At 48.5% G+C, this 14,467-nt stretch overlaps 7 protein-coding genes across 7 annotated transcripts, besides 18 other annotated features; all 7 read left to right on the top strand.

The window, feature by feature from the left end:
• Window positions 1–14,467: part of a sequence feature (heterozygous, non-Esmeraldo-like haplotype) that runs on past the window's edge.
• On the top strand, window positions 520–3,540 carry Tc00.1047053506337.70 (2-oxoglutarate dehydrogenase E1 component, putative; the record flags this gene model as incomplete). The annotated part of the gene is made up of 1 exon (XM_809934.1): window positions 520–3,540. One exon carries the CDS (start codon window positions 520–522, stop codon window positions 3,538–3,540), a length of 3,021 nt encoding a protein of 1,006 aa, XP_815027.1.
• Window positions 3,620–3,640: a microsatellite.
• Window positions 3,826–3,874: a sequence feature (AT_rich).
• Window positions 3,940–3,966: a sequence feature (AT_rich).
• Window positions 4,073–4,114: a sequence feature (T-rich).
• Window positions 4,381–4,405: a microsatellite.
• Window positions 4,583–4,613: a microsatellite.
• Window positions 4,636–4,669: a microsatellite.
• Tc00.1047053506337.50 (hypothetical protein, conserved) lies at window positions 4,818–5,414 on the top strand (the record flags this gene model as incomplete). The annotated part of the gene is made up of 1 exon (XM_809933.1): window positions 4,818–5,414. One exon carries the CDS (start codon window positions 4,818–4,820, stop codon window positions 5,412–5,414), a length of 597 nt encoding a protein of 198 aa, XP_815026.1.
• Window positions 5,505–5,559: a sequence feature (T-rich).
• Window positions 5,769–6,848, top strand: Tc00.1047053506337.40 (glycosyl transferase-like protein, putative; the record flags this gene model as incomplete). Its single annotated transcript, XM_809932.1, has 1 exon — window positions 5,769–6,848. One exon carries the CDS (start codon window positions 5,769–5,771, stop codon window positions 6,846–6,848), a length of 1,080 nt encoding a protein of 359 aa, XP_815025.1.
• Window positions 5,785–5,810: a sequence feature (AT_rich).
• Tc00.1047053506337.30 (SNF7-like protein, putative) lies at window positions 7,198–7,854 on the top strand (the record flags this gene model as incomplete). The annotated part of the gene is made up of 1 exon (XM_809931.1): window positions 7,198–7,854. The coding sequence occupies one exon, from the start codon at window positions 7,198–7,200 to the stop codon at window positions 7,852–7,854; it is 657 nt and encodes a 218-aa protein (XP_815024.1).
• Window positions 8,138–8,157: a microsatellite.
• Window positions 8,351–8,386: a microsatellite.
• On the top strand, window positions 9,084–11,132 carry Tc00.1047053506337.20 (hypothetical protein, conserved; the record flags this gene model as incomplete). Its single annotated transcript, XM_809930.1, has 1 exon — window positions 9,084–11,132. The coding sequence occupies one exon, from the start codon at window positions 9,084–9,086 to the stop codon at window positions 11,130–11,132; it is 2,049 nt and encodes a 682-aa protein (XP_815023.1).
• Window positions 11,164–11,208: a sequence feature (A-rich).
• Window positions 11,853–11,949: a sequence feature (A-rich).
• Window positions 11,996–13,024, top strand: Tc00.1047053506337.10 (vacuolar protein sorting-associated protein-like, putative; the record flags this gene model as incomplete). Its single annotated transcript, XM_809929.1, has 1 exon — window positions 11,996–13,024. The coding sequence occupies one exon, from the start codon at window positions 11,996–11,998 to the stop codon at window positions 13,022–13,024; it is 1,029 nt and encodes a 342-aa protein (XP_815022.1).
• Window positions 13,231–13,277: a microsatellite.
• Window positions 13,309–13,358: a sequence feature (GA-rich).
• Window positions 13,407–13,447: a microsatellite.
• Window positions 13,596–13,624: a microsatellite.
• Window positions 13,844–14,467, top strand: Tc00.1047053506337.4 (short-chain dehydrogenase, putative; the record flags this gene model as incomplete). The annotated part of the gene is made up of 1 exon (XM_809948.1): window positions 13,844–14,467. A coding segment is annotated over one exon (624 nt), but the record flags the coding sequence as incomplete, so codon positions are not given.

Genomic DNA, 14,467 nt, shown 5'->3' with positions numbered 1-14,467 from the left:
CCTCCTGTTTGCTTCTGTTACCCACACGCGGTGCCGGCCTCGTGAGTGCGCGTCTCATGGATCAGTCCAATGAGAGACGAGGCCGAGAGCACCATGAACCACAAGTGTGATGTGCGGACGTGAGTGTGACCATATAATCAATCAATCTTTTTTTGTTGTTGTTGTTCGGGCAAATATGATAGAAACACGCGGCCAAATAACAAAGGATATTTTTTGAGTTTTTATTTTGTTTGCTTTTTTATTGAGGCGTCTTGTTGTTGTGTTTCGGTTGGAACGGTTTTCAGACTTTTTAAAAAATCTTCGTCATTTTGTGTGGATTCTTTTTGTTCATTGTTCTTGCTCTTATCATAATTTTGTTTATTTGTGTATGGTTTCGTTTGTTTGACGCTGACGTTGTGGCATTGTGTAGTGATAAGGTATCAAGGGGGCGGAAAAACAATTCGTAAAATTTTAAGCAAAAGAAGCCTTCAAGGATCTAGGTGTATTTGACGTTCTTTGAGGAATTAGTGCGGTGGCGACATGATGCGTTGGATTGTTCCGGTTGCGGCTGCATCGCGGGTCCCTTTCTTGAATTGCCGTGCCGCAGCGACGTCTGTGTTGCAGCAGCGACGGGTTCAGTCCGATATTCCTTTGCGACGGCTTCTTTACGAAAATGATAATTTTCTTAGCGGTTCCGCAGCGATGTATCTTGATTCCTTGTATCAGTGCTGGAAGGAGGACAAGACATCCGTGGACCCCTCGTGGGACGCTATCTTCAGTGCGGGGGGGCTGCCTTCGTATGAAACGCCGCTCCTGAGTTCTGCTGTTCGAGTCCTGCCAACGACATCGGAAGACGCGGTTACGGTGCAGCAGTCATTAACAGATTGCGGTCGGCTGACGTGGATGATTCAGGCATTTGAAGATCGTGGCCACCTCAGGGCTTCCATTGATCCGTTGGGCTACGAATGTGACGATTCTATTAGCCGAAGCTATTCGCGCAAGTATAAAGAGGTACTGCGTCTCGATCTCGCCTCCTTTGGGTTTACACCGGATGACTACAACCGTGTGGTGCGGGTCGGTTTCCAGGACAAGGTGGGTGGCGTGCTGAACACCAACAGCCGTCCAATGACGATCAAGGAACTGCACGAATACCTCACCATGCGTTTCTGTGGCAAAGTTGGCTACGAATTGTCGCATATTGCGGACGTTGATGTCGCCCGCTTTCTACGTGAAGTGGTGGAGACAGGGGATGGCGGATACAATCCCTTGCATCGCAGTCTCAGTAAGGAGGAACGCCTGTGGGCCTGGGACCTGGTTGCCTCTTCCGTTCACTTTGAGGACTTTTTTAAACGCAAGTACTCGACCCAAAAGCGGTTTGGTGCCGATGGGGCGGAGTCTCTCGTCGTTGGCTTGCGTGCACTTATGGACGCTTCCTCCAAACAAGGTGTAGAGAAAATAAACATTGCTATGGCACATCGTGGTCGTCTGAATGTCCTTTATCATGTCATTGGCAAGCCGTTTCCTGTGATACTGAAGGAATTCGTGGGAATCACGGGGAAGGAGTTGGAGCCGTTCAAGATTCAGTCGGATGTAAAGTACCACCTGGGGGCGCGATCGACCATGACGATGCGAAATGGAAAGCCAATGGACACAGAGCTGCTTTCCAACCCATCACACCTCGAGGCGGTGAACCCTGTTCTGCAGGGATATACCCGGGCGGCACAAGCATCGCTGGGGAAAGATGGATCTTCCACTGTGTTGCCGGTTGAAATTCATGGCGATGCCGCCTTCAGTGGTCAGGGCATTGTCTTTGAAACGATGTGCATCAGCGAGGTTGACGAATACAGTACGGGGGGCACCGTTCATGTGGTGGTGAATAATCAAATTGGGTTCACCACAGACCCTAAGTCCTCTCGTAGCAGCGCGTACTGCACAGACTTGGGTCGCGTGTTTCAATGCCCCATTTTTCACGTAAATGGGGACTCGGTGGAGGATGTTGTTCGTATATTTGAGTTTGCTGCAGATTTTCGAGCGAAGTTTAAAAAGTCCGTTGTCATTGATCTTGTCTGCTACCGCCGGTTTGGCCACAATGAAAATGATGATCCGACAATTACACAACCCCTCATTTACAGCCGCATTAGCGCAATGGGTGACTTGTTTAATAAATACTCGGGGGAACTGATTGCGTCGGGTGTCATTACGCCACAGCAGCAGACAGCAAAATCGATTGCGGAAAAGGGACGCTATGGCAATTTCCAGGCGGAGGTGCCTCTTGTGCATTACAGCAGTTACCTCAAATCCTGCATCCCAGAAATGTGGAGGAGCATGAAATACTCGGATCAGTTAGGGGATGTTAAGATGGAGTCAACGGCTGTATCTCGCGAACAACTTCAGCCTGTGTTGGATGCACTGAAAACGCTTCCGGAAGGCTTTGTTGTGCATCCCAAGTTGAAAAACGTGCTGGATCGCCGTAATGACACACTGGAGAAGGGTGAAGGGATTGACTGGGGAACAGCAGAGGCATTGGCGTTTGGATCACTCGTGTTGGAGGGTACACATGTGCGCGTGATGGGGCAGGACGTGGAGCGCGGGACCTTTTCTCAGCGTCATGCTGTCTTGCACAATCAGGAAGGGATCGGCAAGTACGTTCCACTAGCAAACATCAGTAAGGATCAGGCCCCATTTATAATTACGAATGGTCCACTTAGTGAGTACGGCATGCTTGGTTACGCCAGCGGTTACTCCCTTTATGACCCGAACTCCCTCGTTATGTGGGAGGCGCAGTATGGAGATTTTGCAAATGGTGCCACCATCGTATTTGACCAGTTCATTTCCGCTGGGGAGTCCAAATGGAATCAGCAACAGGCTGTCATTGTGTCACTTCCACATGGCCATGATGGGAGGGGTGCAGAACACAGCAGCGGTCGTATTGAACGCTTCCTGCAGGCCGTTGCGGAGGATGTTGATACCCCGGCGTACTCTCCGGCGGAGCGTGCCCACCGTGTGAACATGGAGGTTGTATATCCCAGCACTCCCGCTCAGTACTTCCACGTTTTGCGGCGACACGTGCGACGAGATTTCCGCAAGCCGCTGATTCTCTTTTTCTCTAAACAGTTTATCCGCTCACCAAACGAATCCTCCATGGATGACATCACATTGGGCACGTTCTGTCCTGTTATTGGGGATGCATCGGTGCCGCCGGAGAAGGCACGCCGCCTCGTGTTGTGCACCGGACAACTGTACCACATCCTCAATGCATGCCGCGCTAAGAATGGGAACACCGATGTGGCTCTTGTTCGCATCGAGGAGCTTTCGCCATTCCCTGTGGCGGAGGTGCAGAAGTTACTGCTGGACTACGGCAACGCGGAGTTGATGTGGGCACAGGAGGAGCCGAGGAACCAGGGCGCGTACTATCATGTGGAGCCACGCATTGAATTTTACACAGGCGGTAAACGCGAGTTGAGGTACGCCGGTAGAGAAATCAGCGCGTCTCCGTCGACCGGCTACAAGAGCACACACGACGCCGAGGAAAGACACATTTGCGGGGTTGTTTTTGCGTAGCGGCATGATCCCCATCCCGTCTTCTTCCTTCATTCCTTTATTCCTTGCTGAAAATGTATTTACATGCACCCTCCCGTAGGAAGAAGAAGAAGAAGAAGAATGTGGTAGTGGTGGTAGTGGTGGTTAGCCGCTAAATAATCGACCCTTCAAATGACGTTGGAACCGAAGAAAAAAAAATAATAGTAGTAGTAGTATTCCTCTTTAGGGAATAACAACAAGAACCACAAGATTATAAATCGGATGCTTTTTTTTTTTTTTTTAAGCGCTTGAGAAGAAGAAGAAATGAAAAAAAAAATATATAAATATAAATATAAATATATATTTTTTAAAAATACACGAAAAGAATGTTTTTTCTCAAATGATGAAACGAAAACCAAACAGACACACACACACACACGGAAAAAAAATATATTTTTATTTTTATTTGCATACAAATCTACACACAGGCGTACTTCTTTATTTGCAGATGTTATCTCACCTGTGCGTCGTGACGGTTTTGATGTCGTAATTGTTCTGTGGTAGGAGGGCGTGGAAAGAAGAAAAAAAAGAAGACGGGAGAAAAAAAAAAAAAAAAGGTTAATTGTGGTGGCGGTGATGTGTCGGGGATTATTATTATTACTTTTTTTTTTCCTGCCGCCTGCTCTGTTACCCCGTATGCGTATTTGCACATGTATAAAAATGTGCGTGTGTATTTATTTTGTGTTTGTGTTTTTTTTTTTTTATGGGGCTTTTTGTAATGTGTGGGCTCCGTGACTTTGGTGTGCGGTGGGCAATAGAGGAAGAAGAAGGCAAGGGGGGGGAGGAGAACACGCATGTGAATTGGCCGACACAAATGCGGAAAAACGAAAAGAAAAGAAAAGAAAAGGGCTTTTGTCTGTCTCTCTGCGTGTGTGTAAATAAAACGCCGAAAGAAACACCGGCGGCAGCCGAAGGAATTGGACGTCATTGAGTGAGAGGAAAAAAAGAGAAAAAAACAAAATTGATTGAAAAAATGAAGGAGGGGGGAAAAATGGATGCACCCAAATAAATTACTAATAATAACTATTATTATTATTATTATTTATTTTATTATTTATTTTTTTGCAGTGCGATTCCTTTTTTTTTTTCTTTTTTCTTTTTCCTTTTTCTTCGGTGGCACACGTCAGCGCCGCAAGGGAGGAGTGAGGCAGAGAAGAAAGGGGGAGGGCGGGGGGCGAGAAGGTAAATAAAAAAACAAAAACAAAAAAAAGGAAATAACAGGAGGAGGGGGGGAGGTGGGATCAGGTGAAGTCCAAAAAATGTTGCAACGCTCTTTCTCTCTGCTGAGCATGGCCAAACAGAAGGTCTATGAACTTCGTGTTTACGATATAATTCCGAATAAGTACGACACGTTTTATCGCATGTCGATGGAGCTTCTCCCATTAAGAACGGCGGTGAGTAGGTGCCAAGGCTACTGGGTAGTGCAAATTGGCGGGCTCAACCAGATGGTACATCTTTGGGAGTACGACTCTCTGCAGCATCGCTATCAGATACGCAATAAAATTGACCGTGACACGGATTGGACACGTCGCTACACGTATCCGCGTCAAGAATGTTTATCGTCGCAGACAAACATGTTGATGCGTATGACATACCGCGAAGGCAATGTCAGCACCAACAGCTTCAAGTACATGATGAAGATTACACCGGAGAAGGAGTTGGTATTGACAACGCCTGGGGTAACATTGGCAGCTTCTTACCTTGTCACAATCGGTGAGCATGAGGGAAAGTACTTTCATCTTTTGAAGGGAATGATGCTGGATGACCTTCTGCAGGTGGAGTCGATACCTGGTAGCGTTTCGAAGATTATGGGCCCGGCACGCTGGTCCTCGTCAATGGGATGTATCTGGCGTTGACACGGGGACTTGTATGTCTGCTGGGTAAACATGTGATGGAGAGGGGGGTTGGGGTGGTGGTGGGGGAAACGGCAGCCAACAGTCCAAGATAAAAAGGAAAAATAAAACTGAAAAACAAAAAAAAAACAGAAAAAGAAAGAAAAAAGAGGCTCAGGACTTAAGACAGCAAGAAAGAAAAGGAACAACAGCAACAAAAATCGGTGAGTGCACGTGAGAGTGAAAGGGCGCGGTGTAAAAAAAAAAAAGGGGGGGTGTGATGGAGCAGTTTGGGCTTCGACGACCGATCCTACCCCTTCCCCTTCTTGCCTTGAGTTTCTTGCCGTGCTGCTGCCGCTTCTTGAGGGACGTCGTTTGATGCCACAGAAGCCTCTTTTTTTTATTTATTTTTTTTTTTTTCAAGACACGCCTGATTTTGGCGGGGTAGACACACAGACAAATAATAACAATAAAAAAAGGGGATTCACACGTGACGGGCGTGGAAAACTCGCAGGGGGAGACGCACACAGTAGACGGGACAGGAGGATGCGGTTGCGTGGATGGGGGCACACGGCATTCCAGACGAGACTGAACGGCAGTCGCTGCTGGGGTAGCCGCGGTGCTAGCAGCGCCTCACAATGCGTGGCTCTCCGTAGTGCTTCTTCTTCTTTTTCCATGTCTACGTCACGAAGCCCATTTGACGCGGTGTATGTCATAAATCTAAATAGGCGGCCTGACCGTTGGAAATTTATATTGCGTCAGTTGCAGCGCGCAGGGTTCCGTGAGGGCGAATACGAGCGATTTACCGCGGTTGACGGTCGTGCCGTCGATATTCAAAAGGCACAGGCATGTGGATTGGTGTCTTTGTTGGGGATTCTTCGCCTAAGAGAGGAAGAGTCGCGTCGCATTTGGGGGATGGATTTAAATCCCGCAGCAGTGGGATGTGCACTCAGCCATGTATTGCTCTGGGCCACCATTGCGGCACGGCGCTATCACCGTGTCCTCGTGGTAGAGGATGACTCCTTGTTTCCACATGATTTTCAAAAAAAGTACGATGAGCGCATGCGTCACGTTCCGCAGGATTGGGAACTTGTGTATGTGAGCGGACTTGACACGGCGGATCAGACATCTCAGCTGCGTGTTGCAGAGGGTGTGAGTCGTGTGCCTCAGATGCACCGGACAACGAATTGCTACGTTGTCACCCATCACGGGGCCCGTCGGTTACTGGAGTTGTGCCTGCCGATGACATATCAACTGGACACGATGATGACGATGCATGCGGTATCGGATCCCCAGAGTGGCGTACCCCATGTGACATCCCCTGTCTGTTACACACTACAGCCTCCTTTGGTGGTGCAGGCGACACGGATGGGATCAGACATTCAGTCTAGTAACGGCAGGGATGAGCAGGAGGAGGAGCGAGCACGATGTAGGGCAGCGGGATGGACCACCGATTGAACTTCATGCATTGAAGCACAACGGCCATTGAATGCAGAAGGGATATGTATGCAGGCACACGGATACACCTTCTTCAGCTACAAGTGTTTGTTTTTTTACCTTTTTTGGTTGCTCTGCTGCTAATATTGATGATGAAGATGATGTCGCATTTCTCTCTTCCTCTCATCCCTAATGTATGTTTTTCTTATTTCCTTTTGCTTCTTCCTTTTTGTAATTATGATTCTCAATACCCACACACAATTCCACAACGCACATATATATATATATATCCTTGACCCTTTTAGTAGAGTCTAGTTTGGTGCCCAGAAGGCTTGGTCACACCATCACATTTATCTTATCAGCCACGCCGATGCTTGATAAGCTGTTTAAACGTGTGGATCCCCAGGAGCAAACGAAGTTGTGGCGGCGGAACCTCAGCTCGGAGATGCGCAAGATTGACACACAAATTCGTAAAATTCAACGGGAGGAGATGAAAGTAAAACAGGCGGCGAAGGCAGCCGCACGCAAGGGGGACACAGTGGCGGTACGCATGCTCTCTAAGGAGATCATTCGGGCACGTCATGCGGTGAAGCGTTTGTACTGTGCCCGTACCCAAATGAATTCGGTCTCTATGCATCTACAACAGCAGGCATCGCAAATTAAACTGGCGGGAAATATCCAGAAGAGCGCGGCCATCATGACACAGATGAACGAGCTGATGCGTGTGCAGGAGGTGCAGGCCACAATGCGGGCAATGAGCAAAGAGATGATGAAGGCGGGTTTGATCGAGGAGACAATAAATGACACGGTTGACAACGCACTAGATGAGGACATTAGCAATGCCGAGCTGGATGACGAGGTGAACAAGGTGGTCGAGGAGGTCATGCACGGCAAGATGCAAGGCGCGACAGTTGGCCAGGCCAAGTTACCGCAAACTCAGCAGGTCACGGAGGAAGTGAACGCTGCAGATGAGGACGAGGATGATCTCCTAGAGAAGTTTAATGTTCTTCGCGGTAGTGCCACGTGAGTGCATGAGGGACCAGAATGGGACGCCTCCACGCATATGTACACACCTATATATCTACAGCCGTGCTCGCAACCGTATGTGTGGAGACGAAGGAGATGAGGGGGGAACGCTCTGGCATTGCTTTCACCCTTCATGTCGTGTCGCCTTTTTGTTTCCCGTGCATTGGGGTCAGTACAAATTGCTTTGAGAACAACAAGAACCATCCGAAAAAGGAGGTTGAATAAAACAACAACAACAACAACTACAAGTAAGTAAGTTTATATTTACCGTTCTTCTGGTTATGTGCTGCTGCTGCTGCTGCTGGAGCGGCAGCCTGAGGAAAATGAAACTTTGAAAACGAAACCCCGGAACAGATGCAATAAAACAAAAAAGGAAAGAAAGAATAAAAAAGGAAGGAGCAGAAAATAATTTCCTTTCAATTGCGCGAGTTGCGGTGAGAAATGTGGTGCATTGCTTTTGAGGCGGGAGGGCCTTTGATCCTTTCTTACTCTCCTTCCTTTCTTTCTCTTCCTCTCTCACTCTCTCTCTCTCTGGGCGTCGGCGTGTAGTGCGTGGAAGGAAGGAGTACGAGAGCCCATCGAAGGGAGTACTGTTGGGGCGGAACGCACGGAGGTGGCGGCAGGGAAAGGATTTAATCATAAAAGACGAAAAGGACTCAGGCCCATTATACACACCGGCCTGTGGCTAGTTTGTAGTTCTATAGGAATTTCTTTGAAGGCTATACACACAATTAAGGAACAACAACAAAAAAAGGAAGAAGAACCAGACGGAGCACGAAGAAAGTGTGTGTGTGTGTGTGTGGGGCGCGCTGCTCAACACAGAAGGGGGAAAAGAACAACAACAACGAAACAAAGAGAGAGGGGCGTGGGTGGACAGCTCCATTTTGTGTTGAACACACATATATTTATATATATTTGTAAAGGAAAGGAGAAAAGCGGCAAGAGTGGGCATCATTTTTGTGTGGCCCAAAAGAAAACAGTTTCGCAGTAGTCATTTAAGTCAGTTACACCAGATATATATATATACATAGAGAGGGAGAGAGATAACGGTGCTGTGTGTGTGTGTGTGTGTTTCTCTGCTCAACTGGAGAGGAGGGGTGGGGCGTTCTTTCACGCCTAGTGGAAGTCCCTTTCTAGTTTTTTCTAAAAAAAAAAAAAAAAGAACTTATTTGTTGTAGTGATTGGTTTGTGTTTGTTATTATTGCCTCCTCCATTTTAATTTTTGAGGTGATGGGGAACTGCGAGGAATTGTCGTACGAGGAGGCTCACGCCGCACAGACGCGCTCCGGGCCGACGGTCCTGTCGAAAGAACATCAACGCAAGAATTTGGAGCTCCGCTCCCGTTTGCGTGATGTTCTCCCTGTTGACGACCGCCAAAAACTCTCTGACTGTGATCTGCTCTACCGGTTCCTCATTGGCAGGCGGTGGGTGGTGGAGGCGGCGGATGCATCCTTGCGAACGTACGTTTCCCTGCGTAAAAAAATGAACTTGAACACTATAATCGCAGAGAAATTTTCGAAGGAAGTTGAAACGACCGCCTCGTGTTTGTACGGGTTTGACAAGGAGGGATTTCCTGTCATGTGGAATACACCCGACATTCCGCTCTTGGTGAGGATGCTGAAGGATGGATTAGAGAGAGATTTGCTGCGGGTGCAAATGCAGTCGATGGAAAAGGCACGATTTTTGGCGAAGGAGCGGCATGTAGACCGTTGCACACTTGTATTGGATCTTCGTCACGTTGGTATTTCATCTGCCAACTCCGTTATATTATCTTTTTCGCGTGAGTTGGCGAAGATCATGCAGGCATATTACCCGGAGATTATGTGCCGCATGCTTGTCTTCAACGCTGGTTGGGCAGTGGCAGGGGCGTGGAAGATGTTAAGGCCGTTTGTTGACCAACGCGTGCAGGATAAGGTACGCTTCTTTCCTGGAGCCCCCACGATGGAGGCTATTCTTCCGTTTATTGACGAAGATCAGTTCCCGCCCTCATTCGGAGGAAAAGGCACACGAGATGTTGCAGCGGAAATGCTTCAGGCTGAAATCGAACACGTGCAAGGCATCCCCGTGGGGGAATCACCGCAGGGGACCTCAAACACAGTGGTGCCCACCACAACGGGCCCAACGGCGACGAATGTATCCATAACGGCGATTTCATTGCCGCATTCCGTACACCCTGGTTCTTTAAGAGTGATGGGGGAAAAAATGGGTATCAGCACCACGCCACCTTGCTTGCCAGACGATACTTCCGTGGGAGTTGGATCGGGGAGTGCCGATGCGTTTAGCACATGCGTCTCGGCCGACAATGAGGCGTTGGAGGTGTTTAGTTTCTGCAGCTCCATTCGTTCTGACAGCGACGATGCGGTTTCTTTGCCATTGATACAAATAGGTTCACTGGAGGCCCTGGAGCTATCTGACAAGAAGAGGGGCGGCCCCGAATCTCGTGCGGGGAAGGAGCGGCAGGTGCAATTTTTGGTGCCCGAAAGGACGTCGATGTCTATTAATCTAACAGAGTACGCGGATGACAAAATTATTGGATTTTTTGGCAATAAATTTGTTGGGGAAGTAGAACATAACTTTGTGTACGGCGCTTCTGAAGGTTTTATGGAAAATGTTCTTGTGCCGCGAACCTCTTCGTCTTTCTCTTCTTCCCCCACCGCGTTTTTTTCAGCACCGTCTGCGGTTCGTGAACGGGTGATGATGGGGGAGTTGCTGAACGAGAGTGGTCATCGCATCCATCCCCATGTGATTGTCTGCGATGCCCAACGGCGCGCCCGCTTTGTCTTGCGGAAAAGTCGGCTACGTCGGTGTGTGGACGTGTTTCAGTTCTTGGGCGGGGCAAACGTCATGACAGACAGCCTGACGCGCCACACTGTTTCGGGTGAAAGGGTGAAACTGGCGAAGTGCGTGCCGCACCGTGAGGACACCGACGACCCGACGGTGTGGATGATGAACGCCGTGACGGCGGACGGCAGCAGGCAGCTGCGACAGCAGCGAGCCTCGCAGTGCTTGGCGGAAAAGAAGGGACAAACACTCATCGCTTACGGCATGCTAGCGGCAATGGCGCCCATTGACGTCTTCACGTTGCTTGTTGGTGTCTGCCGCGTGTGGGAGGCGGGTGTACGCCTTGCACCGCGGGGCTGCGGGATTCCCAAAGCGAAGAATCTCTTCGGTGTGCAGATGCCGTTGGTCAAACCAGCGATTTTTCGCAGGTTCTGGCGGCCCGAATCGTCCATGCCTGCCACGGACGCGAATCAAGAAACCGAAACGCATCCGGAATAAACACACAGACAAACATGTACACATCGTTCTCTTTTTTTTTTTTTTTTTGCTTCGCTTGTATTTTTGTTTTTGTTTTGTCTCTGGCTGTTCAGCTTCTTGTGTTGCTGTAGACGCTTGGCCTGCATTGCGGGTGTCCCCACTCACACACCTGACTCTTTTTTTTTTTTTTTGTCCTTCCCCCTTCCGTCTTCCTGCAGTGCATGCACCCCCCCCTCTCCCGGTATGTTTTGTTTAGATTTCTCCCGGTGGGGGGGTTCTTTTTGAAGGAAATTGTGTGCAAAGAGTGGCTTTTGTACATCACAAAACATAAATGAAAAGCAAACAACAAAACAAAAACAACACACACACCGGATAAAAAGAAAAAAAAGAAAAAGAGGGCCGGCAGGGCTCGAGGGAACGGGTTGAGGAACACCCAACGGATCACGCGTCCGCCACGAGGTGCATTTATGCAATAAATACCCACAGCTGCCTTCTTCACATGCAAATTTGATGCGGTGCCCCCTTTTTTTTTTTTTTTCTGGTACGTGTGTGTGTGCCTCTGTAAATTTGTTTCTCACTTCTTTTATGTTTGAATTGGAGACTCTTTGTGGGTGCAGCCTCACGACTTGCAGTATGACGGGTGGGCAACGACACGGGAGGGGAGGGAGTCTTCTCTGCATTTATACCACCACCACCACCATTACTATTACCATATAGAGCGGTGTATCATTTTCATGTATATTTTCTTTTCTTTCTTTTTCGTTGGTGCTTTTTTTTTGTCTTTTGCATCTGCTTGAACCGTTCTTTTCTCTTTTTTTTTCCCTTTTTTTGTTCGTTTGTGCACATGGGTTGGTCCCGCTGCAGTGAGGGCGCTGCTTTTAGCAATGCTGGAGAGGGAGCGTCTGCAAGAGAAGGAGCGGAACCCAGGCCTTTTGGGTCGACTTCTCCGCAAGGTGGATGGCTGCGATGTGCGCTTTATTTTTGACGGAAAGATGGATGAGTGCATGGTGACGGTGGACGACCCCTACGAGCGTAAAAGCGAGCGGCTACATTTGTTCTCTGATAATGAGCCGGTGTGCGGTCGTGTGGTGCTCACACCGAAGGGGGCATACCGCCACAACGGTGTTCTTCTGGAGTTGGTGGGGGTCATTGCAACCTTCGAGGAGAGTGAGGAAAAAGTTGAATTTATGCGGCAAGATAAACTTTTTGAACCCGATACGTTTCGCTCGGTGACATCGTTGGAGTTTAACTTTGCTGCGCCACGGGAGTACGAGTCGTACCGCGGTATGAATGCCCGTGTGTCGTATTACGTACGTGTTACCATTTACCGCCCCGTCAAAAACATCACAGAGTTGGTGGAGGTGTGGGTGAGTAAAGTGGATGCACACATGAGTGAGACCCAACCAGATGCCTCACGACACCGTAGTTATTTCCGCGAAACGGTATTTGGCCCGCAATCGATATCGATGGACGTGGGTGTTGAAAACTTTCTACACATTGAGTTTAAGTATGACAAGAAGATCTTTCACCTCCAGGAACGTGTATTAGGGAAAGTGACATTTAAAATAGCTGACATGGATATTAAGTACGGTGAGGTGGGAGTTGTACGGAAAGAATTTATTGGCCCTGGCAACGCCACAGACATCATGCAAAGTGAAACCCTGCAGAAGTTTGAAATTATGGACGGCACACCGATTGTGGGGGAGGTGGTGCCGATACGCCTGTACCTCCGCTCTATCCCTCACCTCACCCCAACATACCCCAATGTGCACAACTGCTTTCGAGTACTGTACTTTTTGAACTTGGTGCTCATCACAGGGGAAGGCCGGCGGTACTTTAAACAGCAGGAGATTACGTTATATCGCAGACACGGGCAAGAGGCACCCATCGGTGCCGCCATGGAATCACCCTGAGAAGCAAGGAATAAGATATTCACCCAAGCAGATTGTCCTTTTTTTCTTTCATCTATCATTATGATGATGCATGTCTACATGTGCGTGTGTCTGTTTGTGTGTATTTATTTGTGTAAGCATGAGCACCGAATTGCCCAGACTTCTGTCCATTACAAAAAGTTACATGAAGTGGGAAGTCAAAGTGGAAAAGAAGAAAAAAACAAAAAGAGGAGGAGGAGGAGGAGGAGGAGGCAACGGAAGAGGAAGAGGAAGACAAATGAGGCAACCAAAAAGAAAAAGACGTCTTCTTCCTTCCATTTCGTCATTCCTTTTTTCTTTTCTTTCTTTCTTTCTTGTGTGTTCTCTGCGTCTTTTTAGTTTCACCCATTCTCATGCTTCTATTTATTTTGTTTTATTATATTATATTATATATATATATATATTTTGGGGGGGTCTTCTGCGTGCGGCCCCTGGGAAAAAAACAACAACCAAAAATACATGCACGCACGAGAGGGATGTTGACATGTTTTCCCCCCATTATTGTTAGAGAGGCAAAAGACATCCACATCCACAATGACACTTATTTCCTGCCTTCTTTTTTTTTCTTTTTTTTTTTTTTTTGGTTTTCTACGGATTCCTCTTTTTTTTTTTTTGTGTGTGTGTGTTGTTTGTTTGTTTGCCGTCGCCTACACCACGAAGCATCACACGCACCACTTCATTACACGCCGGGTGAGCAGCAACCCGACTAGGATTTGAGGCAACAACAGCGCACAGACAGAGACACACAAAAAAAGAAAAAGAAAGAAAAAAAGGAAGGCACGTGACTTACTGGCACATGGGATGTTTGTGCTTGAAAAGAAAACGCTTTTGTCATCTGTCGTAGCCTTTTTTTTACTGCGATGGCTTCTGTATCGCGTATTTCGTCATCGCCGTGGTGAAAAACTTGTACCGGGCAGCATTGCGGTCATCACCGGTGGGGGATCTGGCATCGGCCTGGAGTTCGCATATCTTTTTGCCCGGGCCGGCTGTCATGTTGTGCTTGTCGGTCGCAATGCCGAAAATTTGCATGCGGCGCGGGCCTCGTGCTTATCGTTGGGGGCACCAACCGCCGAGGTTGTCGTGGCAGACCTCAGCACGGTGGAGGGCACCGACAAAGTGGGCGACGCGCTGCAGGGACGGCAAGAGCCCCTCAAGTACGTAGTCCTCAACGCTGGGGCGGGCGCGATTGTCCCCTTTTCAAGTGATCCAAGCTTCAACGATGTCTGTGACAAAATGATGCAGATTAATTACTTTTCCAACGTTCGTCTACTGCAGCACCTATTGCCAGCACTCGAGAAGTCAAACTCCGCGGCCTGTTCGTCGCGGGTCATCGTCTTGTCATCTTTGGCAGGCGTACTGCCTTCAGTGTACCGCTCTGCATATACGGCATCCAAGCACGCCATTCAAGGATTCATGAACGCACTA

This window comes from Trypanosoma cruzi, genomic scaffold (assembly GCF_000209065.1).
Source record: "Trypanosoma cruzi strain CL Brener 1047053516447 genomic scaffold, whole genome shotgun sequence".
Classification (NCBI taxonomy): Eukaryota; Euglenozoa; class Kinetoplastea; order Trypanosomatida; family Trypanosomatidae; genus Trypanosoma; species Trypanosoma cruzi.
The sequence above is the reverse complement of the archived record's forward strand: the minus strand, read 5'-3'. Positions and strand labels throughout refer to the sequence as shown.